The 25920-nt window shown below is 42.1% G+C and overlaps 1 protein-coding gene across 1 annotated transcript; it reads left to right on the forward strand.

Annotated features, from left to right (window-relative positions):
* The first annotated feature begins 18511 nt into the window (after positions 1-18511).
* On the forward strand, positions 18512-21957 carry LOC311131938 (protein canopy 4-like). Its single transcript, XM_084165047.1, has 6 exons — positions 18512-18684; positions 18877-19003; positions 19281-19377; positions 19535-19657; positions 19756-19873; positions 20008-21957. Exons 1-6 carry the CDS (start codon positions 18600-18602, stop codon positions 20115-20117), a joined length of 660 nt encoding a protein of 219 aa, XP_084021173.1. The 5' UTR covers positions 18512-18599; the 3' UTR covers positions 20118-21957.
* The last annotated feature ends 3963 nt before the right edge of the window (positions 21958-25920 follow it).

Raw genomic sequence — 25920 nt, forward strand, 5'->3', positions numbered from 1 at the left:
CTCCCATACCCTGGATGACGCTCGGCCATTTGTGCGCCACCCCATGGGTCTCCCGGTCACGGCCGGCTACGACAGAGCCTGGATTCGAACCAGGATCTCTAATGGCACAGCTAGCACTGCGATGCAGTGCCTTAGACCACTGCACCACTCGGGAACCACTCAGGGATTTCACCATGAGGCCAAAGTTGATTTTAAAACAGTTACAGAGTTTAATGACTGTGATAGGAGATAACTGAGTATGCATCAACAACATTGTAGTTACTCCACAATAGCATTATGTTTGAGGCAAATCCAACACAACACATAACTGAGTACAACTATTCACATTTTCAAGCATGGTGGTGGCTGCATCATGTTATGGGTATGCTTGCCATCGGCAAGGACTAGGGAGTGTTTTTTTTAGGTTAAAAATAAACGGAGAGCTAATTAGAGCTAAGCACATGCAAAATCCTAGAGGAAAACTTGGTTCATTCTGTTTTCCAACAGACGTTGGGAGGCAAATGTAGGTCTAGGTCCCTTGTAGCTCAGTTGGTAGAGCATGGCGTTAGCAATGCCAGGGTTGTGGGTTCGTTTCCCACGGGGGGCCAGCATGAAAATGTATGCACTCACTAACTGTAAGTCGCTCTGGATAAGAGCGTCTGCTAAATGACTAAAATGTAAAAATGTATCTTTCAGCAGGACAATTACCTAAAACACAAGGCCAAATATACACTGGAGTTGCTTATCAAGATGATATTGAATGCTCCTGAGTGGCCTAGTTACAGTTGTGACTTAATCTATGGCAAGATTTGAAAATGGCTGTCTAGCAATGATCAATAACCAACTTGACAGAGCTTGAAGAATTGTTTCAAGAATAATGGGCAGCAAATATTGTACAATTCTGGAGAGCAAAGCTCTTAGAGACTGAAAGACTCACAGCTGTAATCGCTGCCAAAGGTGATACTAACATGTATTGACTCAGGGGGTTGAGTACTTATCTAATCAAGATATATTAGTGTTTAATTTTCCATACATTTTTCTAAAATGTTAGCATTTTTCTTCCACTTTGACATGACAGAGTATTTTGTGTAGATCGTTGACCAAAAATGACAATTAAATCAATTTTAATCCCACTTTGTAACACACCAAATTGTGGAAAAAGTCAAGTGGTGTGAATACTTTCTGAAGGCACTGTCCATAGTATTAATGAAGTGTGGAGCTAGAAGGGTTAACGTTACGGTCATAGGGGTCAGGGGACATGAGATGAGGACACAGTTTAGGTCATTAGACCTAGCTACTGCCAAGGAGGCCCTGACACCAGCCAGCCAGCAGTGTGTGTGTGAGTGTGTGTGCGTTAGTGTGTGTGTGCATCAGAGTGTGTGTGTGCATCAGTGTGTGTGTTAGCCAGGTGCGATTCTGTGTCAGTATTTATGCCAGGAGCCAATGTGTGTGTACAGTGCATTCGGAAAGTATTCAGACCCCTTCCCTTTTTCCACATTTTGTTACGTTACAGCCTTATTCTAAAATCGATTAAATAAAACATTTTCCTCATCAATCTACACACAATACCCAATAATGACAAAGTGAAATCAGGTTTTAGAAAGTTTTGCAAATGTATAAAAAACCCAAAACAGAAATACCTTATTTACATACAGTGAGGGAAAAACAGATTTGATCCCCTGCTAATTTTGTACATTGTTTGCCCACTGACAAAGAAATGATCAGTCTATAATTTTAATGGTAGGTTTATTTGAACAGTGAGAGACAGAATAACAACAAAAAAATCCAGAAAAACACATGTCAAAAATGTTATAAATTGATTTGCATTTTAATGGTCCTCTGTAGCTCTATTGGTAGAGCACGGCGTTTGTAACACCAGGGTAGTGGGTTCGATCCCCGGGACCACCCATACGTAAAAATGTATGCACACATGACTGTAAGTCGCTTTGGATAAAAGCGTCTGCTAAATGGCATATTATTATTATTATATTATTATTATTATTATTATTATTATTATTATTATTATTATATTATTATTAATGAGGGAAATAAGTATTTGACCCCCTCTCAATCAGAAAGATTTCTGGCTCCCAGGTGTCTTTTATACAGGTAACGAGCTGAGATTAGGAGCACACTCTTAAAGTGAGTGCTCCTAATCTCAGTTTGTTACCTGTATAAAAGACACCTGTCCACAGAAGCAATCAATCAATCAGATTCCAAACTCTCCACCATGGCCAAGACCAAAGAGCTCTCCAAGGATGTCAGGGACAAGATTGTAGACCTACACAAGGCTGGAATGGGCTACAAGACCATCGCCAAGCAGCTTGGTGAGAAGGTGACAACAGTTGGTGCAATTATACGCAAATGGAAGAAACACAAAAGAACTGTCAATCTCCCTCGGCCTGGGGCTCCATGCAAGATCTCACCTCATGGAGTTGCATTGATCATGAGAATGGTGAGGAATCAGCCCAGAACTACACTGGAGGATCTTGTCAATGATCTCAAGGCAGCTGGGACCATAGTCACCAAGAAAACAATTGGTAACACACTACGCCGTGAAGGACTGATATCCTGCAGCACCCGCAAGGTCCCCCTGCTCAAGAAAGCACATATACAGGCCCATCTGAAGTTTGCCAATGAAAGCTACCGAAGCACTGGCTATTGACATCTTGTTGATTAGCGATAAACTCTTCAGGCACCATGATGTGGCCACACGGAGTAGATACGTATGGTTGGTGGACAACATGAGAGACAATGGCGGAACCATCATAATATTTTCAAGCCTTTATGTATCTGGAGAACAGTTGACCCAGCTCAGTGGAGTGGCGGCCATCTTGCGTTTCCCCATTGCTGATCTATCGGAGCCTGAGGATGACAGCAGCTCTGATGAAGAATAAATGACACACTGCAACAGAGAAAATAGACCCGGGGGCACTCTTAGTCTGCAGAACTGAGGAACACAGCGCAAAGTTGCAAGTAGAAATAGAGTGCATAGACTCAATCTGTTGTGGAACAGAACACTCTCATGTCTATGCATTCTATTTCTATGTCGATGCAATGTTGTCTAGAAAGTCAACCTCTTTTACGCCAAGCCTGTAGTCTCAACCTGTCCATCATTGCTTTATCCTCATACTCACAGAATTTGACATGCTTGTGCTTTTGGGTTTAAAGTATGGAGAAAAAAATAGATCCACTCACTAACTGTAAGTCGCTCTGGATAAGAGCGTCTACTAAATGACTAAAATGTCAATGTAAATATAACATCTGAATGATGTGGTCCTCTGTAGCTCAGCTGGTAGAGCACGGCGCTTGTAACGCCAAGGTAGTGGGTTCGATCCCCGGGACCACCCATACACAAAAATGTATGCACGCATGACTGTAAGTCGCTTTGGATAAAAGCGTCTGCTAAATGGCATATTATTATTATTATTATTATTCAGAGGAGAACTGGGTGAAAGTGTTGTGGTCAGATGAGACCAAAATGGAGCTCTTTGGCATCAACTCAACTCGCCGTGTTTGGAGGAGGAGGAATGCTGCCTATGACCCCAAGAACACCATCCCCACCGTCAAACATGGAGGTGGAAGCACATTAAGGTCCTGGAGTGGCCTAGCCAGTCTCCAGACCCTAATCCCATAGAAAATCTGTGGAGGGAGCTGAAGGTTCGAGTTGCCAAACGTCAGCCTCGAAACCTTAATGACTTGGAGAAGATCTGCAAAGAGGAGTGGGACAAAATCTCTCCTGAGATGTGTGCAAACCTGGTGGCCAACTACAAGAAATGTCTGACCTCTGTGATTGCCAACAAGGGTTTTGCCACCAAGTACTAAGTCATGTTTTGCAGAGGGGTCAAATACTTATTTCCCTCATTAAAATGCAACTCAATTTATAAAATTTTTGACATGCGTTTTTCTGGATTTTTTTGTTGTTATTCTGTCTCTCACTGTTCAAAAAAACCATTAAAATTATAGACTGATCATGTCTTTGTCAGTGGGCAAACGTACAAAATCAGCAGGGGATCAAATACTTTTTTCTTTCACTGTAAGTATTCTGACCCTGTGCTATGAGACTTGAAATTGAGCTCAGGTGCATCCTGTTTTCATTGATCATCCTTGAGATGTTTCTACAACTTGATTGGAGTCCACCTGTGGTAGATTCAATTGATTGGACATGATTTGGAAAGGCACACACCTGTCTATATAAGGTCCCACAGTTGACAGTGCATGTCAGAGCAAAAACCAAGCCATGAGGTCGAAGGAATTGTCCGTAGCGCTCCGAGACAGGATTGTGTCGAGGCACAGATCTGGGGAAGGGTACCAAAAAGTGTCTGAAGCATTGAAGGTCCCCAAGAATACAGTGGCCTCCATCATTCTTAAATGGAAGACGTTGGGAACCAACAAGACTCTTCCTAGAGCTGGCTGCCTGGCCAAACTGAGCAATCAGGGGAGAAGGGCCACTACTCTGTAAAAGGCACATGACAGCCTGCTTTGTTTTTACACTGCTGCTATTCGCTGTTTATTATCTATGCATAGTCACTTTACAAATTATTTTGACTAACCTGTACCCCGCACATTGACTCGGTACCAGTACCCGCGTATATAGCCTCGTTATTGTTATGTAATTTTCTTGTGTTACTTTTTTATTAGATTTTTTACTTTAGTTTATTTAGTAAATATTTTCTTAACTCTATTACTTGAACTACATTGTTGGTTAAGGGCTTGTAAGTAAGCATTTCACGGTAAGGTCTACACCTGTTGTATTCAATGTGACAAATACAATTTGATTTGATTTGCTTGGCAAAGTTACCTAAAGGACTCTCAGACCATGAGAAACAAGATTCTCTGTTCTGATTAAACCAAAATTGAACTCTTCGGCCTGAATGCCAAGCGTCACATCTGGAGGAAACCTGGCACCATCCCTACGGTGAAGCATGGTGGTGGCAGCATCATGCTGTGGGGATGTTTTTCAGCGGCAGGGACTGGGAGACTAGTCAGGATCGAGGGAAAGATGAACGGAGCAAAGTACAGAGAGATCCTTGATGAAAACCTGCTCCAGAGCATTCAGGACCTCAGACTGGGGCGAAGGTTCAACTTCCAACAGGACAACGACCCTAAGCACACAGGCAAGACAACACAGGAGTGGCTTCGGGACAAGTCTCTGAATGTCCTTGAGTGGCCCAGCCAGAGCCCGGACTTCAACCCGATCGAACATCTCTGGAGAGACCTGAAAATAGCTGTGCAGCGACGCTCCCCATCCAACCTGACAGAGGTTGAGAGGATCTGCAGAGAAGAATGGGAGAAACTCCCCAAAAACAGGTCTGCCAAGCTTGTAGCATCATACTCAAGAAGACTCAAGGCTGTAATCGTTGCCAAAGGTGATTCAACAAAGTACTGAGTAAAGGATCTAAATACTTATGTAAATGTGCTATTTCAGTTATATCTTACCTGTTTCTGCTCTGTCATTACAGGGTATTTATTGTGTGTAGATTGATGAAAAAACAACAACAATTTAATCAATTTTAGAATAAGCTTGTAACGTAACAAAATGTGGAAAAAGTCAAGTGGTCTGAATACTTTCCGAATGCACTGTATGTGCGGTGTAGGTGGTTTGGGATTTAGTGGTGCTGAGTACCAACACACACACACACACAGGCCAACGTTAGTAAATGAAACCTCTTGCTTGCCATTTCTGGCCGCCATGTTAAGGGGAACTACACTGACGAGAAACACTCCTTCACATTAATAGCTCTAAAATGAACTAATATGGATTCTGTCTGTGAGAGTATGACTGTGAACTGAACATATTCTCTGTGCATGACAAAGGTAAGACTGACAGAAGCCTTGTGACAGTGTTTCTTTGCAATATAATGTGCAATATGTTTCTATGATACCTGTAACTATTTAACATAATTTCCAGATAATAAAGTATTCTATCTAAATATAATGAGTACCTGTTCTAGATGGCTTGTCAGATTATCCACTTTGTTTCCCGGAAGGAGATAATTCATGGAGCACAGGTACGTCCTGTAAAACGTTCCATCTTGGTCATAAATACTGTTCCATCTCTTTTGTCCAATACATTATAACTGAGGAAGTTTCTTTGATATCCGCTTGTCAGGAAATCCTCTTTTTGGGGACATCCAAATCCATATGTTAGAGAGAGAGGGTGTAGGAAGTGACAGGTTCAGCTTCTGTTGTTCCTGTCTGTCTTCTCTGTCTCTAAGGCAACCTGTACAGGCTCGCTGACCAGCTGTAGGTCTTGTTAGAGTTTTCCAGTGTCTTATAGTGGCATGTTGGTCAGGTCTCCTTTGGAAAATATGTTCTTTATGTTCAATGAGATTTTCCTGAATCAATAAAGTAAAAAAAATAAAAATAATGAATTAAAAAAATATGATTTCAGTTAGTCAGCATGTTGTCATGTGGCTGTTGTCATTTGATTTAGCTTCATCCTCTGTGTGTGTGTATCTGTGTGTGTCCGCCTCTCTCTGTTTGACCACTTTGTGTGTGTAGTCTTGACACGAGCGACGTCGCTTGTGACCTTTTAAAGCGTATAAGTGTGTTTGTGCATACGTAACAGCATCTAGTTGAGTGACACCCTGTATGTACAGTATAATGTCCATGTTCTACCTGTGACGACCTATGCTGGGGTGTGTCAAAATGTGTGCCTTCCATATGACTTCATCTGAGGTGTAGGTGTTTGTGTCACACCTGGGTTGAAATACTATTTTAAATATTTTAAATACTTTCAGTGTGGCCTCCCGAGTGGCGCAGCGGTCTAAGGCACTGCATCGCAGTGCTTGAGGCGTCACTACAGACTCAGGTTCGATCCCAGGCTGTGTCACAACAGACCGGGAGTCCTATAGGGCGGTGCACAATTGACCCAGCGTTGTCCGGGTTTACTTGGCTCATCGCGCTCTAGCGACTCCTTGTGGCGGGCTGGGGCGCATGCGGGCTGACTTCGGCCGTCAGTTGGATGGTGTTTCCTCCGACACATTGGTGCGGCTGGGTTCCGGGTTAAGCGGGCGGGTGTTAAGGAGCGTGGTTTGGCGGGTCATGTTTCGGAGGACACATGACTCGGCCTCTCCCGAACCCGTTGGGGAGTTGCAGCGATGAGACAAGATCGCAATTGGATATCATGAAATTGGGGAGAAAAAGGGGGTGAAATACCAAAAAGAAAGTTATTTCAGTGTTTGCTTAAGCCTGCCTGGAGTACCAGATGGGCAGGGATTGCTGTTTTGTGTCTAGTCAATTAAGTCCACTGCACCAGGAAAGCTCAATCAAGCCCAGCTAAACTATTTGAAATGGTTTTAAATAGTATTGCACCCAAGTCTGGTGAGTGTGTTTGTGGCTGTAAATGTGTGTGTACATAACTGTGACAGAGATTCGGTAACATCAGTAGACCTGTGTAGCATCACTCTGTGCGATAACACACAATTAACAGCAACGCCTCACACACTGGGGAAAACCCATAAAGGTATGGGAAAACCACACGGTTACTTCAGACATGCTGTTTCATTGCAATACATTGAGAACACTTCGTCCTCTAGACCAAGTGTGTGACCATAGGACAGGGGGAGCATACACAAACAAACCAATCAAAAGTACTTGAGACCTGAGACCATGCAAGGCTATTACTGTTAGTGTGAAGACTATTCCATGCAAAGACACACAGCACACACACGCTAAGGTGCTGTATAGTTATCTCTTCATCTCTCTAACTTCTGGTTCTGCTCCTCTCTTCAGCTCTGTATAGTGTTCTGTACTCTCCCTGAACTCCATAGTCCCCCCAGCAACTTTATCTATGCAAGACCCCTCTCGACCCTCTCACCCTCCCTCCTTCTTTCCCTCACTCGCTCTCTCTTTCTCCTACCCCTCTCTTTTTCTCTGTCCGTCTCTCTCTCTCTCGCTCACACACTTTATACTTGTCATTTACACATTCACATGAATCTTCATTCACACTTTACCTCTCGTTCTCTCTATTTCTGGTCTTTCCTTCTGTCATCGCTCTCTCTCTCCTCCCTCTCTCAGGTTTTTATTAACCGTGTGTCGTCCCGTGTCTCCTGAGTCCGCAGGGGGCACCCCCCCCCCCCTCTCTTCTTCCCCATCCCCCTCACTTAACCCCTCCATCGCCACACTCAAAGCTGATTATCTCATTTTGATTCAAAATAGCTATGTATTGATGTATAAACATGTTGTATACATGTGCAGCTTAAAGCTGGATTGCAGTGTACACAGATGAGAGTAGATACTACTGCAGACTGGAAACTTATGCTCATAAGAGCATGTTGTAGATATGATTATGATGCTGCCAATGAACATAACTTATGTCTACCATTTGTCTATCAAATATTTGAGATACTGTATATGTCTGATGTTTCCTGAACATCCAGGTCATTTTGTGACAAGGGCACCATTTAGGAGAGATTCAGAGTTGGATGGCGTTGAAGCATTGGATTAAATATTACTGTATCTGCTCTTCGGAATCCCATTATATCAGTCATCTATTTATAAACCCCACCTTTGATTATCAATCTATTCACTTCTTCTTCTTCTACTTAGCCGAAGTATATTCCTCTCTCATACCCAACACTGTCAACAAGAATAGCACCACAATGATATGAACCCTACAAACCCTGCTGTGTCATAATTAATCATATATACACTGCCTATTTATAAATACTATTTATAAACAAGGCAACAGTAAACATGTTGTCCCCCACGAATGATGCATCCCCCCCTTGGGCCAGTCAGTGTTATTTTGTAAATGACGGATCTCTATGGCAAGATGCATCATTCACCCAATTTTCATCAAAATGTGGCCAGTGGTGTCTGAGATGTTGCGTGTGACTAAAGTACGTACAGTTGAGTACTGTAGAGCCCCCCTTGGGCCAATCAGTGTATTCTATAAATGCTGGATCTCTATGGAAAGACGCATCAATCACCCAAGTTTGATCAAAATCCGGCCAGTGGTGTCTGAGATATCGCATGGGTTAGCTAGACTCATGTCCCTGAGCATGTGTGCCAAATTTCATCACCATGAGTCAAACAGATCAAATAAAGAGATAAACATGTGCCCGTTATAGTGCCACTGTGAGGTCGATATGTCCTTGCATATGTTGAGTCTTGACAGTGTTTGCAACATGTGTACCAAATGTCGTTACAATACGAATATCCTTGACTGATTTATATGCATTTATGTGCCAGACCACGCCCATGTGAATGTTTATTGTTCAATGTTGTTTTAGGTACTAGTCTAGAAAATATTGCCTTGAGAGACCTTTGTCCATTGATGCCACATATCAAGTTTCGTGCAGATCAGTCATTCGGTGACTGTATTTTTCACAAAATTCTAAATGGCAGAAGATCCATCATGACAGACCTAATGGATCCCTAGGCAAATTTGTTCCTTGTGAGGAGAGGGACCTATGTACCGAATTTCTTGACTTTAGGTCAAACGGGATGTGGGGCATGACTTTTCAAAGTTAGCATTTTCAATCTCTTGTTACAGCGCCACCATCTGGCCAATCAGTGTAATTTTGTATCTTTATGGCAAGACGCATCATTTACCCACGTTTCATTAAAATCAGGCCATTGCTGTCTGAGAAATCGTGTGTGACTAATGTGCGAACGAACGGATGGGGACAGATCCACAGGCCCCTCCAGATTTCATCATGGGGGACAATAAATAGTAGGCCCTAGCTCTGAATTATAGCACTGAAAAGCAAAGGCTGTGCGAGGAAAACGGCACGTGAACTTCAGGAGCATCGTAGCCGCGTGATAAATCGGCCGATCGGCTAAAAAGCTGTCGCACAGAAGAATGTCTAACAGAACAGATAGATAGCAATAAAAACTGTAACATAGAGGCTCAGAATAAATTACAGGAAAAACAAAAAGAAATGGAGAAACTTATTCAAAGCAAACTGGATGGAATATGGTGAAAAATGCACCAAATTATTAATTTTTCTTCAACATAGGAATGCTACCAAAAAGAATTTACTGAAACTGGTTACAAATGACGGAGTCACCCATGATTCACCAAATTATATTTTGAAGGAAGAAACAAAGTACTTTAAGCATATGTTTTCGTTTCAGTCGCCTCCATCTCCTCTAACTGAAGGTAATTGTAGAGATTTTTTTATATTGATAATGTAAAATTAACAGCCATACTCATGTGAAGGTGAAATTACAGAGGAGGAACTTCTGGATGCAATTCAAGTCTTTAAGTCCGGGAAAACTCCAGGGTTGGATGGCATACCAGTCGAGGTATACCAAACCTTTTTTGATATACTCAGAGGACCGTTATTAGCATGTTTTAACCACTCCTATGTAAATGGTAGATTATCAGAAACTCAAGAAGAAGGTCTGATTTAATTATTACTGAAACAGGATACAAGTGGGAAATATAAAGATCCAGTCCATTAAAAAAATTGGAGACCCCTTACACTTCAGTGTTGTGATGCAAAAATTCTAGCAAAAAGGTACAGTGGGGAAAAAAAGTATTTAGTCAGCCACCAATTGTGCAAGTTCTCCCACTTAAAAAGATGAGAGAGGCCTGTAATTTTCATCATAGGTACACGTCAACTATGACAGACAAAATGAGATTTTTTTTTAAAGAAAATCAGATTGTCGGATTTTTAATGAATTTATTTGCAAATTAAGATGGAAAATAAGTATTTGGTCAATAACAAAAGTTTCTCAATACTTTGTTATATACCCTTTGTTGGCAATGACACAGGTCAAACGTTTTATGTAAGTCTTCACAAGGTTTTCACACACTGTTGCTGGTATTTTGGCCCATTCCTCCATGCAGATCTCCTCTAGAGCAGTGATGTTTTTGGGCTGTCATTGGGCAACACGGACTTTCAACTCCCTCCAAAGATTTTCTATGGGGTTGAGATCTGGAAACTGGCTAGGCCACTCCAGGACCTTGAAATGCTTCTTACGAAGCCACTCCTTCGTTGCCCGGGCGGTGTGTTTGGGATCATTGTCATGCTGAAAGACCCAGCCACGTTTCATCTTCAATGCCCTTGCTGATGGAAGGAGGTTTTCACTCAAAATCTCACGATACATGGCCCCATTCATTCTTTCCTTTACACGGATCAGTCGTCCTGGTCCCTTTGCAGAAAAACAGCCCCAAAGCATGATGTTTCCACCCCCATGCTTCACAGTAGGTATGGTGTTCTTTGGATGCAACTCAGCATTCTTTGTCCTCCAAACACGACGAGTTGAGTTTTTACCAAAAAGTTATATTTTGGTTTCATCTGACCATATGACATTCTCCCAATCCTCTTCTGGATCATCCAAATGCACTCTAGCAAACTTCAGACGGGCCTGGACATGTACTGGCACTGCAGGATTTGAGTCCCTGGCGGCGTAGTGTGTTACTGATGGTAGGCTTTGTTACTTTGGTCCCAGCTCTCTGCAGGTCATTCACTAGGTCCCCCCGTGTGGTTCTGGGATTTTTGCTCACCGTTCTTGTGATCATTTTGACCCCACTGGGTGAGATCTTGCGTGGAGCCCCAGATCGAGGGAGATTATCAGTGGTCTTGTATGTCTTCCATTTCCTAATAATTGCTCCCACAGTTGATTTCTTCAAACCAAGCTGCTTACCTATTGCAGATTCAGTCTTCCCAGCCTGGTGCAGGTCTACAATTTTGTTTCTGGTGTCATTTGACAGCTCTTTGGTCTTGGCCATAGTGGAGTTTGGAGTGTGACTGTTTGAGGTTGTGGACAGGTGTCTTTTATACTGATAACAAGTTCAAACAGGTGCCATTAATACAGGTAACGAGTGGAGGACAGAGGAGCCTCTTAAAGAAGAAGTTACAGGTTTGTGAGAGCCAGAAATCTTGCTTGTTTGTAGGTGACCAAATACTTATTTTCCACCATAATTTGGAAATAAATTCATTAAAAATCCTACAATGTGATTTTCTGGATTTATTTTCCTCAATTTGTCTGTCATAGTTGACGTGTACCTATGATGAAAATTACAGGCCTCTCTCATCTTTTTAAGTGGGAGAACTTGCACAATTGGTGGCTGACTAAACACTTTTTTTCCCCACTGTACCTTTTGCTAGAATTTTTGCATCACAACACTGAAGTGTAAGGGTTCTCCAATTTTTTTAATGGACTGGATCTTTATATTTCCCACTTGTATCCTGTTTCAGTAATAATTAAATCAGACCTTCTTCTTGAGTTTCTGATAATCTACCATTTACACAGGAGTGGTTAAAACATGCTAATAACAGTCCTCTGAGTATATCAAAAAAGGTTTGGTATACCTCGACTGGTATGCCATCTAACCCAATTGGTGGCTGACTAAATACTTTTTTTCCCCACTGTATAGCGCATAGAATTTAAAAGGTATTGTCGGACATTATTCATTCTAATCAGACAGGTTTTTTACATGGACGATACATTGGAGATAATATAAGGCAAATACTGGCAACAATAGAACACTATGAAACATCTGGGAAACCAGGCCTGCTATTTATAGCAGACTTTGAAAAGGCATTTGATAAAGTACGACTGGGGTTTATATATAAATGCCTGGAGTGTTTCAATTTTGGAGAATCTCTTATAAATTGGGTTAAAATCATGTATAGTAACCCTAGGTGTAAAATAGTAAATAATGGCTATTTTTCAGAAAGTTTTAAACTGTCAAGAGGAGTGAAACTAGGTTGTCCACTATCAGCATATCTATTTATTATGGCCATCAAGATGTTAGCTATTAAAAACAGATCCAACAATAATATCAAGGGATTAAAAATCAAGGGCTTAAAAACAAAGGTGTCATTGTACGCTGATGATTCATGTTGTTTTCTTTTAAATCCACAACTAGAATCCCTCCACAGACTCATAGAGGATCTAGATTCATTTTCTAACCTCTCTGGATTACAACCAAATTATGGTAAATGTACTATATTACGTATTGGATCACTACAAAATACAATTTTTACATGACCATATAGTTTACCAATAAAATGGTCTGATGGTGATGTGGATATACTCGGAATACACATCCCAAATGAAATAAATGACCTCACTCCCAGTTTACCTATTTGCTTATGGTCTTGCCTACGCCTAGTGAACAGTTTCTTATATTATATGAGAAAATAATATTCAATTTAATTTGGAACGGCAAGCCAGACAAAATTAAACGGGCCTATTTATATAATGAATATGAATTCGGAGGACAGAAATGATTAAATATTAAAGCATTAGACCTATCACTAAAAGCTTCAGTCATACAAAAGTTATACTTAAATCCGAACTGGTTCTCTAGCAAATTAGTAAGATTGTCTCACCCAATGTTCAGGAATGGCCTTTTTCTCTTTATTCAGATTACAACCTCTCATTTTCAGTTATTTGAAAAGGAAATCAAAATGTTTAAAAAAGGTATAATCTTCGTAAATTATATCATCGGTAGGACTGCTGGAGTTATGTCGCACATGCAGCTAACAAAAACATATGGGAATGTCTGCTCTACCCAAAATTACAACCAAATGATTGCAGCATTACCGCAAAATTGGAAGAGGAAAGTGGAAGGGGGAAAAAGTAAAGAACTTGTCTGTCGGCCTTGCATCAAAGAACATAATTGGTTAAAGAAAATTGTGATAAATAAAAAAGGATACCAGTTTCATTTAAGGACCAAAGGATTGACAGCCGTCCCATATAGATTGCAAAACAGTTGGGAAGAGATTTTTGACGTACCGATTCCATGGCATAGTGTTTATGAACTGATACGCAAAACAACGCCGGATTCAAAACGTATAATTTTTCAATATACATTTTCATATAAAATTCTTGCTAACAAATAGAATGTTATTTATATCGGGGATACAATCTTCCCAGCTCTGCAGATTTTGCTGCGAAGAGACAGAATCATTAGATCATTAGTTTTGGTACTGTCCATTTGTAGCTTGTTTTTGGACACAGGTCCAGGAATGGCTAAAGGATTGCAATATTTACCTGGAGCTAACCATGCAGATAGCACTACTGGGTGATCTGAAAAGTCATAATCAATCAATCAATAATATAATAATACTTTTAGCAAAAATGTTTATTTTCAATTTACAATCTGTAGAAACAATGAGAATAGAAAGGTTCAGAACTTTTGTAAAACATCACAGTACAGTTGAAAAAGATATGGCAAAAAGAAATCCAATATGGATGGTGTTAAGAGATACATTGGGGAGAACAAGTATTTGATACACTGCCGATTTAGCAGGTTTTCCTACTTACAAAGCATGTAGAGGTCTGTCATTTTTATCATAGGTACACACTTCAACTGTGAGAGACGGAATCTAAAACAAAAATCCAGAAAATCACATTGTATGATTTCTAAGTAATTAATTTGCATTTTTTTTGCATGATATAAGTATTTGATACATCAGAAAAGCAGAACTTAATATTTGGTACAGAAACCTTTGTTTGCAATTACAGAGATCATACGTTTCCTGTAGGTCTTGACCAGGTTTGCACACACTGCAGCAGGGATTTTGGCCCACTCCTCCATACAGACCTTCTCCAGATCCTTCAGATTTTGGGGCTGTCGCTGGGCAATATGGACTTTCAGCTCCCTCCAAAGATGTTCTATTGGGTTCAGGTCTGGAGACTGGCTAGGCCACTCCAGGACCTTGAGATGCTTCTTACGGAGCCACTCCTTAGTTGCCCTGGCTGTGTGTTTCGAGTCGTTGTCATGCTGGAAGACCCAGCCACGACCCATCTTCAATGCTCTTACTGAGGGAAGGAGGTTGTTGGCCAAGATCTCGCGATACATGGCCCCGTCCATCCTCCCCTCAATACGGTGCAGTCGTCCTGTCCCCTTTGCACAAAAGCATCCCCAAAGAATGATGTTTCCACCTCCATGCTTCACGATTGGGATGGTGTTCTTGGGGTTGGACTCATCCTTCTTCTTCCTCCAAACACGGCAAGTGGAGTTTAGACCAAAAAGCTATATTTTTGTCTCATCAGACCACATGACCTTCTCCCATTCCTCCTCTGGATCATCAAGATGGTCATTGGCAAACTTCAGACGGGCCTGGACATGCGCTGGCTTGAGCAGGAGAACCTTGCGTGCGCTTCAGGATTTTAATCCATGACGGCGTAGTGTGTTACTAATGGTTTTCTTTGAGACTGTGGTCCCAGCTCTCTTCAGGTCATTGTCCAGGTCCTGCCGTGTAGTTCTGGGCTGATCCCTCACCTTTCTCATGATCATTGATGCCCCACGAGGTGAGATCTTGCATGGAGCCCCAGACTGAGGCTGATTGACCGTCATCTTGAACTTCTTCCATTTTCTAATAATTGTGCCAACAGTTGTTGCCTTCTCACCAAGCTGCTTGCCTATTGTCCTGTAGCCCATCCCAGCCTTGTGCAGGTCTACCATTTTATCCCTGATGTCCTTACACAGCTCTCTGGTCTTGGCCATTGTGGAGAGGTTGGAGTCTGTTTGATTGAGTGTGTGGACAGGTGTCTTTTATACAGGTAACGAGTTCAAACAGGTGCAGTTAATACAGGTAATGAGTGGAGAACAGGAGGGCTTCTTAAAGAAAAACTAACAGGTCTGTGAGAGACGGAATTCTTACTGGTTGGTAGGTGATCAAATACTTATGTCATGCAATAAAATGCAAATTAATTACTTTAAAATCATACAATGTGATTTTCTGGATTTTTGTTTTAGATTCCGTCTATCACAGTTGAAGTGTACCTATGATAAAAATTACAGACTTCTACATTCTTTGTAAGTAGGAAAACCTGCAAAATCGGCAGTGTATCAAATACTCCCCACTGTAGATGGGTGGTGTTGAATGAAGTTGAAGGATGGGACTAATAACAACTAACAACAACTAATAACAACAAGATAACTAATGTAAAGCATACTGTGTCCATAAGAAGTATATAGGTTATAGGTTGAGAGCTTTTGTGAACGAGCACAGTTAGAAAGATATGGCATATAGAAGCAAACCGGATGGACATCATGAAAAGGATCAGAGAGGTTGAGGGTAGAGGAAGTTCAGGAGTAAAAACAAACCAAATAGAATTATTGTAAAATTGACTGTGTCCATAAAATGTATATAGTATGTATAAGCTGGAAGTAGAGACCTAAGCATTGTTGTTCACTAGTTTACTCCAATTAGGGAAGGGGTGGTGGGGTTGGAAAGTAATAAAGGGAAATATATTTAAAAAAAGGATATATATATATATATATATATATATATATATATATATATATATATATATATATATATATACACACACAGTATCTCACAAAAGTGAATACACCCCTCACATTTTTGTAAATATTTGAGTATATCTTTTCATGTGACAACACTGAAGAAATGACACTTTGCTACAATGTAAAGTAGTGAGTGTACAGCTTGTATAACAGTGTAAATTTGCTGTCCCCTCAAAATAACTCAACACACAGCCATTCATGTCTAAACCGCTGCAACAAAAGTGAGTACACCCCTAAGTGAAAATGTCAAAATTGGGCCCAATTAGTCATTTTCCCTCCCCAGTGTCATGTGACTCGTTAGTGTTACAAGGTCTCAGGTGTGAATGGGGAGCAGGTGTGTTAAATTTGGTATCATCGCTCTCACACTCCCTCATACTGGTCACTGGAAGTTCAACATGGCACCTCATGGCAAAGAACTCTCTGAGGATATGAAAAAAAGAATTGTTGCTCTACATAAAGATGGCTTGGGCTATAAGAAGATTGCCAAGACCCTGAAACTGAGCTGCAGCATGGTGGCCAAGACCATACAGCGGTTTAACAGGACAGGTTCCACTCAGAACAGGCCTCGCCATGGTCGACCAAAGAAGTTGAGTGCACGTGCTCAGCGTCATATCCAGAGGTTGTCTTTGGGAAATAGACGTATGAGTGCTGCCAGCATTGCTGCAGAGGTTGAAGGGGTGGGGGGTCAGCCTGTCAGTGCTCAGACCATACGCCGCACACTGCATCAAATTGGTCTGCATGGCTGTCGTCCCAGAAGGAAGCCTCTTCTAAAGATGATGCACAAGAAAGCCCGCAAACAGTTTGCTGAAGACAAGCAGACTAAGGACATGGATTACTGAAATCATGTCCTGTGGTCTGATGAGACCAAGAAACTTATTTGGTTCAGATGGTGTCAAGCGTGTGTGGTGGCAACCAGGTGAGAAGTACAAAGACAAGTGTGTCTTGCCTACAGTCAAGCATGGTGGTGGGAGTGTCATGGTCTGGGGCTGCATGAGTGCTGCCGGCACTGGGGAGCTACAGTTCATTGAGGAAACCATGAATGCCAACATGTACTGTGACATACTGAAGCAGAGCATGATCCCCTCCCTTTGGAGACTGGGCCGCAGGGCAGTATTCCAACATGATAACGACCCCAAATACACCTCCAAGATGACCACTGCCTTGCTAAAGAAGCCGAGGGTAAAGGTGATGGACTGGCCAAGCATGTCTCCAGACCTAAACCCTATTGCATTTGTGGGGCATCCTCAAACGAAAGGTGGAGGAGTGCAAGGTCTCTAACATCCACCAGCTCTGTGATGTCGTCATGGAGGAGTGGAAGAGGACTCCAGTGGCAACCTGTGAAGCTCTGGTGAACTCCATGCCCAAGAGGGTTAAGGCAGTGCTGGAAAATGATGGTGGCCACACAAAATATTGACACTTTGGGTCCAATTTGGACATTTTCACTTAGGGGTGTACTCACTTTTGTTTCCAGCAGTTTAGACATGAATGGCTGTGTGTTGTGTTATTTTGAGGGGACAGCAAATGTACACTGTTATACAAGCTGTACACTCACTACTTTACATTGTAGCAAAGTGTCATTTCTTCAGTGTTGTCACATGAAAAGATATACTCAAATATTTACAAAAATGTGAGGGGTGTACTCACTTTTGTGAGATACTATATATATATTTGCGAGAAAGAAACAAACATATGGGGGATTGGAAGTGATGCAGACAATTACATTGATGGAAGTTACAATCTATCTGCAATATTAAAGCTGTCGCACAGGCACAGCACTCTAACGCTCTTGCGGGATGCCTGCCTGCAGAGTGCTCATTGGCAACTGGGGAGTGGGATTTTGAGACTCCAAAGCTCTAAACTCACCAACCAAATTCACTTAATAAAATCCCTATGAGATAAAATAAATGCATGGGCATCTTTTGTATTGTTAACAAACAAGCACGTGTTGACATTTTACAAATGTCCACTGAATATCCTTCCCCACCTTGAGTTTGAAGTTTTCAACGCTCGACTAGATTTCCTAAATCGGATGCGCACGATCCGCCTTTCCTCTAGATAACACAGGCACAAAGTCACAAATGGCGGCATCGTAAAGATGTATGAAAACAAATAATCGCTTTTTGGCCTTAAATTAAGGTTAGGTATAAGGTTATAAGTGTGGCTAAGGTTGTTAGGGTTAAAATCAGATTGTAATCAATTGTAGAAATAGCGGGGTTTAGCCATAATTGTGACTTTCTGGCTGTGTTAAGTGACGACCTTTTTGGGTAGCGTCAACTACTACACTGCGCCTGCGCCTTGCCATTTACGTGCTGCGAGTCTCAAAAAATGCCGATGTGGCTTGTGTAAACGGATTTAGGGAAACAAGTTGGAGAAAAGTGAGAATATAGTTGCAATGGAACTTTTTCTCTTGTGCTTCTTTTGGGTGTGCAGCTTCGCTATTGCAGCCGAGGACGAAAGACTGCCCAATCGATGCGAAGGTAACGTTAGCCTAGTTACAAATTGAATGTGACGATGCTTTGGGCAGCGTTAGCTTTTTGTTTACTTAGCTAGCTAGATAACTAACTAGGAGATTCAGTGTCTGTGAATGCCTTTTCCTACTTACATGGGACGTGTTTATAAACCTAAATTAACATTAATTTGAACAACATCCGTCTGTCTGAACCCTACAGTGTGTAAGTTCTTGACGGTGGAGCTCCAGGCAGCCTTGGAGAAGACAGGTCGGTCCAAGGAGGTTCTGGAGCTGGGAGCAGTGCTGGACACGGGTAAACGCAGACGCAAGATCAAATACAATACCTCGTAAGTGACCCCAGGGCTAGTACTCTAAAGTGTCCCTCTCCTTCAACTGTGATGATCTGATAAAACAGGATGGGTCATCTGGCCTTTGAGATCAGAGCCAATGAAGGGAGGGATAAATGGAGAGGAAGCCACTTTATGTTATGGAGAAGGAGAGGCAAGCCTCTCGTTGAGTTGAGCTCTGCTCTCTTGTCATAGACTGAAGTGATTTGACCACTCATTTTGTAGTAGAACAACACTGAGGCCACTGAGTTGTGATTTTTGAAATAACTGTTTCCAGGGAGACCCGTCTGACAGAGGCAGTGGATAACATCTGTGAGGGGATCCTACAGTACAGCGTCCATGCTGAGAGACCTGGCAGCCTCCGATACGCCAAGGTCCTCACACCTCTCCATCTTCGCAGTTAATGGCTATGGTCATGCTTTAGAACAGTGTTCTTCAATCCTGGTCCTGGGGACCCACAGGGCATGCAGGGTTTTGTTCCAGCCCACTACTAACACACCTGAGTCAACTAATAATCTTTGTGTGTTTTAGGGCACCAGTCAGACCATGGCCACTCTGAAGAACCTGGTCCATAAGGGGGTGAAGGTGGAGCTGGGGCTGCCCTATGAACTCTGGGATGAACCCTCAGTGGAGGTGTCCGACATGAAGAAACAGGTACATACCTGTGTGTGTTTACACATCAACATACAGCTTAACAGGCAGGGTGTTGTGCGTGTTCATGAAAATAATAAGTGGGTGTTGGGTTGTTTCAGTGTGAGACGATGCTAGAGCAGTATGAGGAGGTTGTGGAGGACTGGTACTTCCACCACCAGGAGGAGAGGCTGGAACGCTTCCTATGTGAGACACACATCCTAAAGACCTCTGAGCAAGGTAGGACACACACTATAGCATACACACTTGCAAAGCAAACATATACCTAAAGCACACACTCACTCAAAACACAACATACACGTGTTTACAGAGAGTTCAACACTTGCCTGGTTTTTCCCCTCTCTCTCCCTCAGAATGTCTACAGGAGGTTTGGAAGGGTGACATGGGAACGAAGGGATCCAAAGAGGAGGTAGCAAGCGAAGGAGAGGGAGGAGGGAAGACACACGATGCAGGAGAACTGTGAAATCATCCAAAATGGCGGAGTGAAAGTCTCTCTAACAGAACTACCCCTCCCTCCTTCCCAAATGGTCATAAGCTATTTGGAGTGGAACATGGTTAGAATGCATGGAGAGTAGTTACAAAGTTACATTCAACATCAATAATACTGTATGTAGCAGACCAACCAACTAAACATTACATTTCCTATCTCTGCATAGACTATGAGCCTCCTGTCTTGTTCCTCTGAAAGCCAAAAGTGAGCTAAGTCAAGTCTCCCGGACCTTACAGTGCTTCACCACTCTTATCATACACTATATATACAAAAGTATGTGGACACCCCTTCAAATGAGTGGATTTGGCTATTTCAGCCACACCCTGTTGCTGACGGGTGTATAAAATTGAGCACACAGCCATGCAATCGCCATAGACAAACATTGGCAGTAGAATGGCCTTACTGGAGAGCTCAGTGACTTTCAACATGGCATCGTCATAGGTTGCCACCTTTCTAACAAGTCAGTTCATCAAATTTCTAGGAGCAACAACGGCTCAGCCACAAATTGTTAGGCCACACAAGCTCACAGAACGGGACCGCAGAGTGCTGAAGCGCGTAGCATGTAACAATCGTTTGTCCTCGGTTGCAACACTCACTACCGGGTTCCAAACTGCCTCTGGAAGCAACATCAGCACACTAACTGTTTGTCTGGAGCTTCATGAAATGGGTTTCCATGGCCGAGCAACATCACACAAGCCTAAGATCACCATGCGCAATGCCAAGCGTCTGCTGGGGTGGTGTAAAGCTCGCCGCCATTGAACTCTGGAGCAATGGAAACGCGTTCTCTGGAGTGATGAATCACGCTTCACCATCTGGCAGTCCGACGGACAAATCTGGATTTGGCGGATGCCAGAAGAACGCTACCTGCCCGAATGTGTAGTGCCAACTGTAAAGTTTGGTGGTGGAGGAATAATGGTCTGGGGCTGTTTTTCATGGTTCGTGCTAGGCCCCTTAGTTCCAGTGAAGGGAAATCTTAACGCTACAGCATATAATGACATTCTAGAAGATTATGTGCTTCCAACTTTATGGCAACAGTTTGGGGAAGGCCCTTTCCTGTTTCAGCATGACAATGCCCCTGTGCACAAAGCGAGGTCCATACAGAAATGGTTTGTCGTGATCGGTATGGAAGATCTTGACTGACCTGCACAGAGCCCTGACCTCAACCCCATCGAACACCTTTGGGATGAATTGGAATGTTGAGTGCAAGCCAGGCCAAATCGCCCAACATCAGTGCTCAACCTCACTAATGCTCTTGTGGCTGAATGGAAGCAAGTCCCTGCAGCAATGTTCCAACATCTAGTGGAAAGCCTTCCCTGAAGAGTGGAGGCTGTTATAGCAGCAACGGGGGGACCAACTCCATATTAATGCCCATGACTTTGGAATGAGATGTTCGACAAGAAGGTGTCCACATACTTTTGGTAATGTAGTGTATATATGGAGCAAGAGGCCATCTAGTCATGTGTCCAACATTTGAATATTCATAGATGTGTCATCATGGTTTACAGTTTACATTGAATCAATATCATCAATTTACACACACCTGAAGCCACCATCAGTGTGCCTTTTCAATAGGTGATTTGAAACTCAGAATGCTACAGAACACTACAATATGAAAGTCAATTGAAAACCAACTGCATTATCTAAGATGGGGAAGTATAGGAAATTGGAAAGCCTTTTTACCCTGTCAGTGTTATTGTGTGCCAATGTTTTGTATCCTTGTACAACTATATGGTACATTTTTACGTTTCCTTATCCATGTTTCCAAAATCCAATATGTACAGTTTTAAAATTGGAATAAAATCTGTTTTTATCACATTGTATGTGTGAATCTTGAAATGTGTCAGAATCTAGTTCATCTTCTCACAGGCCTTCTACTGTATAGGCAGCAAGAACATTGGAATACTGGATAAAAACGTTGTGATACAAATGCATATCCAATGAAAATCAATGTAGCTACATGGCTGGAGATGCGAGAACTTGTAATGTGCTACCATCTTGTGGTATATGTTTGAAATTGTCTATAGAACTGCATTGATCTGTCAGGGTCCCTGGCCTAGACCAGAGCAAGAAGTGTTTTTTAATTTTGTAAGGTCAGCTATTACAAGAGTCTTGTTGTCATGTTATGCAGCACAAATATCCAACATTCAGCTCTGTTTAGGTGTCTACGGTGATAAAAACATTAACGATTTTACCCTAATCTCGATGGATATTGAGGCTTCATGGTTTAAGATGAACGTGCCAGGAATAGTTTATTCACATCGCTTAACCTGCACTGTGAATGGAAAGGAGGAAAGCCTTTCTGTATTATTTATGTTTGATGATTAATTTCTCCCGAACCATGTAAAGCTGGACTATATGAGATATGCGCTGCGAGCTTATGTACAAAAGCCACTTCAATGTCATGAATGTAAAAAGTTTGGCCATGTGTCAAGTGTTTGCAAACGGAATATTGTTGAAGAGTCTGATGAATGGTGTTGCAATTGTGATGGGAATCACGCTCCAGAGTTCTTTGAGTGTCCTGTTAAGGTGAATGAGGTCAAAGCAGGAAGGATCAGGACTGTCGAGAACCTCTCCTATGCAGAGGCAGTGAAAATTGTTGAAGCAGCGAGTAGAGATGATGAAGCTATGGCAGTGGGTGATGCCCAACAGTCTGTGGATGTCAGTCTTGAGAGATCCTGAAACACTTAATTGGGAAGGTTGATTTTGTTGCGTTTATTGCACAGGTGATTAATTGTACAGGACAAACTAACAAAAAAAATGAAGAAACTGGAAATCATTGTGAAAGCGGCTAAAAGGTTATTTGATATCCTAACTGTATGTCGCTCTACTCTTCCTAGAGTCCTGCAAAATTAAGGCAGTTATACAATTTTAAAACATTACAATACATTCACAACAGATTTCACAACACACTGTGTGCCGTCAGGTCCCTACTCCACTACCACACATCTACAATACAAAATCCATGTGTACGTGTGTGTGTATAGTGCGTATGTTATCGTGTGTGTGTATGCATGTGTCTTTGCCTATGTTTGTGTTGTTTCACAGTCCCCGCTGTTCCATAAGGTGTATTTTTATCTGTTTTTTAGATCAAATTTTACTGCTTGCATCAGTTACTTGATGTGGAATAAAGTACCATGTAGTCATGGCTCTATGTAGTACTGTGCACCTCCCATATTCTGTTCTGGACTTGGGGACTGTGAAGAGACCTCTGGTGGGGTATGCATTCAACATGTCAATACCTCTCACAAATACAAGTAGTGAAGTCAATCTCTCCTCCACTTTGAGCCAGGGGAGATTGACATGCATATTATTAATGTTAGCTCTCTGTGTACATCCAAGCGCCAGCCGTGCTGCCCTGTTCTGAGCCAATTTTTTGTGGCACCTGACCACACGACTGAACAGTAGTCCAGGTGTGACAAAACTAGGGCCTGTAGGACCTGCCTTGTTGATAGGGCTGTTAAGAAGGTAGAACAGTGCTTTATTATGGACAGACTTCTCCCCATCTTAGCTGCTGTTGTGTCAATATGTTTTGACCATGACAGTTTACAATCCAGGGTTACTCCTAGCAGTTTAGTCAAAGCCAGTGGCATGTCGTTAGTAAAGATTGAAAAAAGTGAAGGGCCTAGACAGCTGCCCTTAGGAATTCCTGATTGTACCTGGATTATGTTGGAGTGGCTTCCATTAAAGAACACCCTCTGTGTTCTGTTAGACAGGTAACTCTTTATCCACAATATAAGAGGGGATGTAAAGCCATAACACATATTTTTCCAGCAGCAGACTATGATCGATAATGTCAAACGCTGCACTGAAGTCTAACGAAACGTCAATTTCTCTCTGCCAATCATCAGTGATTTGTATAAGTGCTGTGCTTGTTGAATGTCCTTCCCTATAAGTGTGCTGAAAGTCTGTTAGTTTACTGTAAAATAGCATTGTATCTGGTCAAACACAATTTTTTCCTAAAATTTACGAGGGGGCTTTACTATCCTTAGGGAGCAGAATGACTTTTGCTTCCCTCCAGGCCTGGGGGCACACACTTTCTAGTAGGCTTAAATTGATAATATGGCAAATAGGAGTGGCAATATCGTCCACTATTATCCTCAGTAATTTTCCATCCAAGTTGTCATACCCCGGTGACTTGTCATTGTTGATAGACAACAATACTTTTTTCACCTCTTCCACACTCACTTTACAGAATTCAAAATTACAATGCTTGTCTTTCATAATTTGGTCAGATATACTTGGATGTACAGTGGGGAAAAAAAGTATTTAGTCAGCCACCAATTGTGCAAGTTCTCCCACTTAAAAAGATAAGAGAGGCCTGTAATTTTCATCATAGGTACACGTCAACTATGACAGACAAATTGAGAAAGAAAATTCAAGAAAATCACATTGTAGGATTTTTAATGAATTTATTTGCAAATTATGGTGGAAAATAAGTATTTGGTCACCTACAAACAAGCAAGATTTCTGGCTCTCACAGACCTGTAACTTCTTCTTTAAGAGGCTCCTCTGTCCTCCACTCGTTACCTGTATTAATGGCACCTGTTTGAACTTGTTATCAGTATAAAAGACACCTGTCCACAACCTCAAACAGTCACACTCCAAATTCCACTATGGCCAAGACCAAAGAGCTGTCAAAGGACACCAGAAACAAAATTGTAGACCTGCACCAGGCTGGGAAGACTGAATCTGCAATAGGTAAGCAGCTTGGTTTGAAGAAATCAACTGTGGGAGCAATTATTAGGAAATGGAAGACATACAAGACCACTGATAATCTCCCTCGATCTGGGGCTCCACGCAAGATCTCACCCCGTGGGGTCAAAATGATCACAAGAACGGTGAGTAAAAATCCCAGAACCACACGGGGGGACCTAGTGAATGACCTGCAGAGAGCTGGGACCAAAGTAACAAAACCTACCATCAGTAACACACTACGCCGCCAGGGACTCAAATCCTGCAGTGCCAGACGTGTCCCCCTGCTTAAGCCAGTACATGTCCAGGCCCGTCTGAAGTTTGCTAGAGTGCATTTGGATGATCCAGAAGAGGATTGGGAGAATGTCATATGGTCAGATTTAACCAAAATATAACTTTTTGGTAAAAACTCAACTAGTCGTGTTTGGAGGACAAAGAATGCTGAGTTGCATCCAAAGAACACCATACCTACTGTGAAGCATGGGGGTGGAAACATCATGCTTTGGGGCTGTTTTTCTGCAAAGGGACCAGGACGACTGATCCGTGTAAAGGAAAGAATGAATGGGGCCATGTATCGTGAGATTTTGAGTGAAAACCTCCTTCCATCAGCAAGGGCATTGAAGATGAAACGTGGCTGGGTCTTTCAGCATGACAATGATCCCAAACACACCGCCCGGGCAACGAAGGAGTGGCTTCGTAAAAAGCATTTCAAGGTCCTGGAGTGGCCTAGCCAGTCTCCAGATCTCAGCCCCATAGAAAATCTTTGGAGGGAGTTGAAAGTCTGTGTTGCCCAGCAACAGCCCCAAAACATCACTGCTCTAGAGGAGATCTGCATGGAGGAATGGGCCAAAATACCAGCAACAGTGTGTGAAAACCTTGTGAAGACTTACAGAAAACGTTTGACCTGTGTCATTGCCAACAAAGGGTATATAACAAAGTATTGAGAAACTTTTGTTATTGACCAAATACTTATTTTCCACCATAATTTGCAAATAAATTCATTAAAAATCCTACAATGTGATTTTCTGGATTTTGTTTCCTCATTTTGTCTGTCATAGTTGACGTGTACCTATGATGAAAATTA

The sequence above is a fragment of the Coregonus lavaretus genome, assembly GCF_964263955.1.
Source record: "Coregonus lavaretus genome assembly, chromosome: 7".
Lineage (NCBI taxonomy): Eukaryota > Metazoa > Chordata > Actinopteri > Salmoniformes > Salmonidae > Coregonus > Coregonus lavaretus.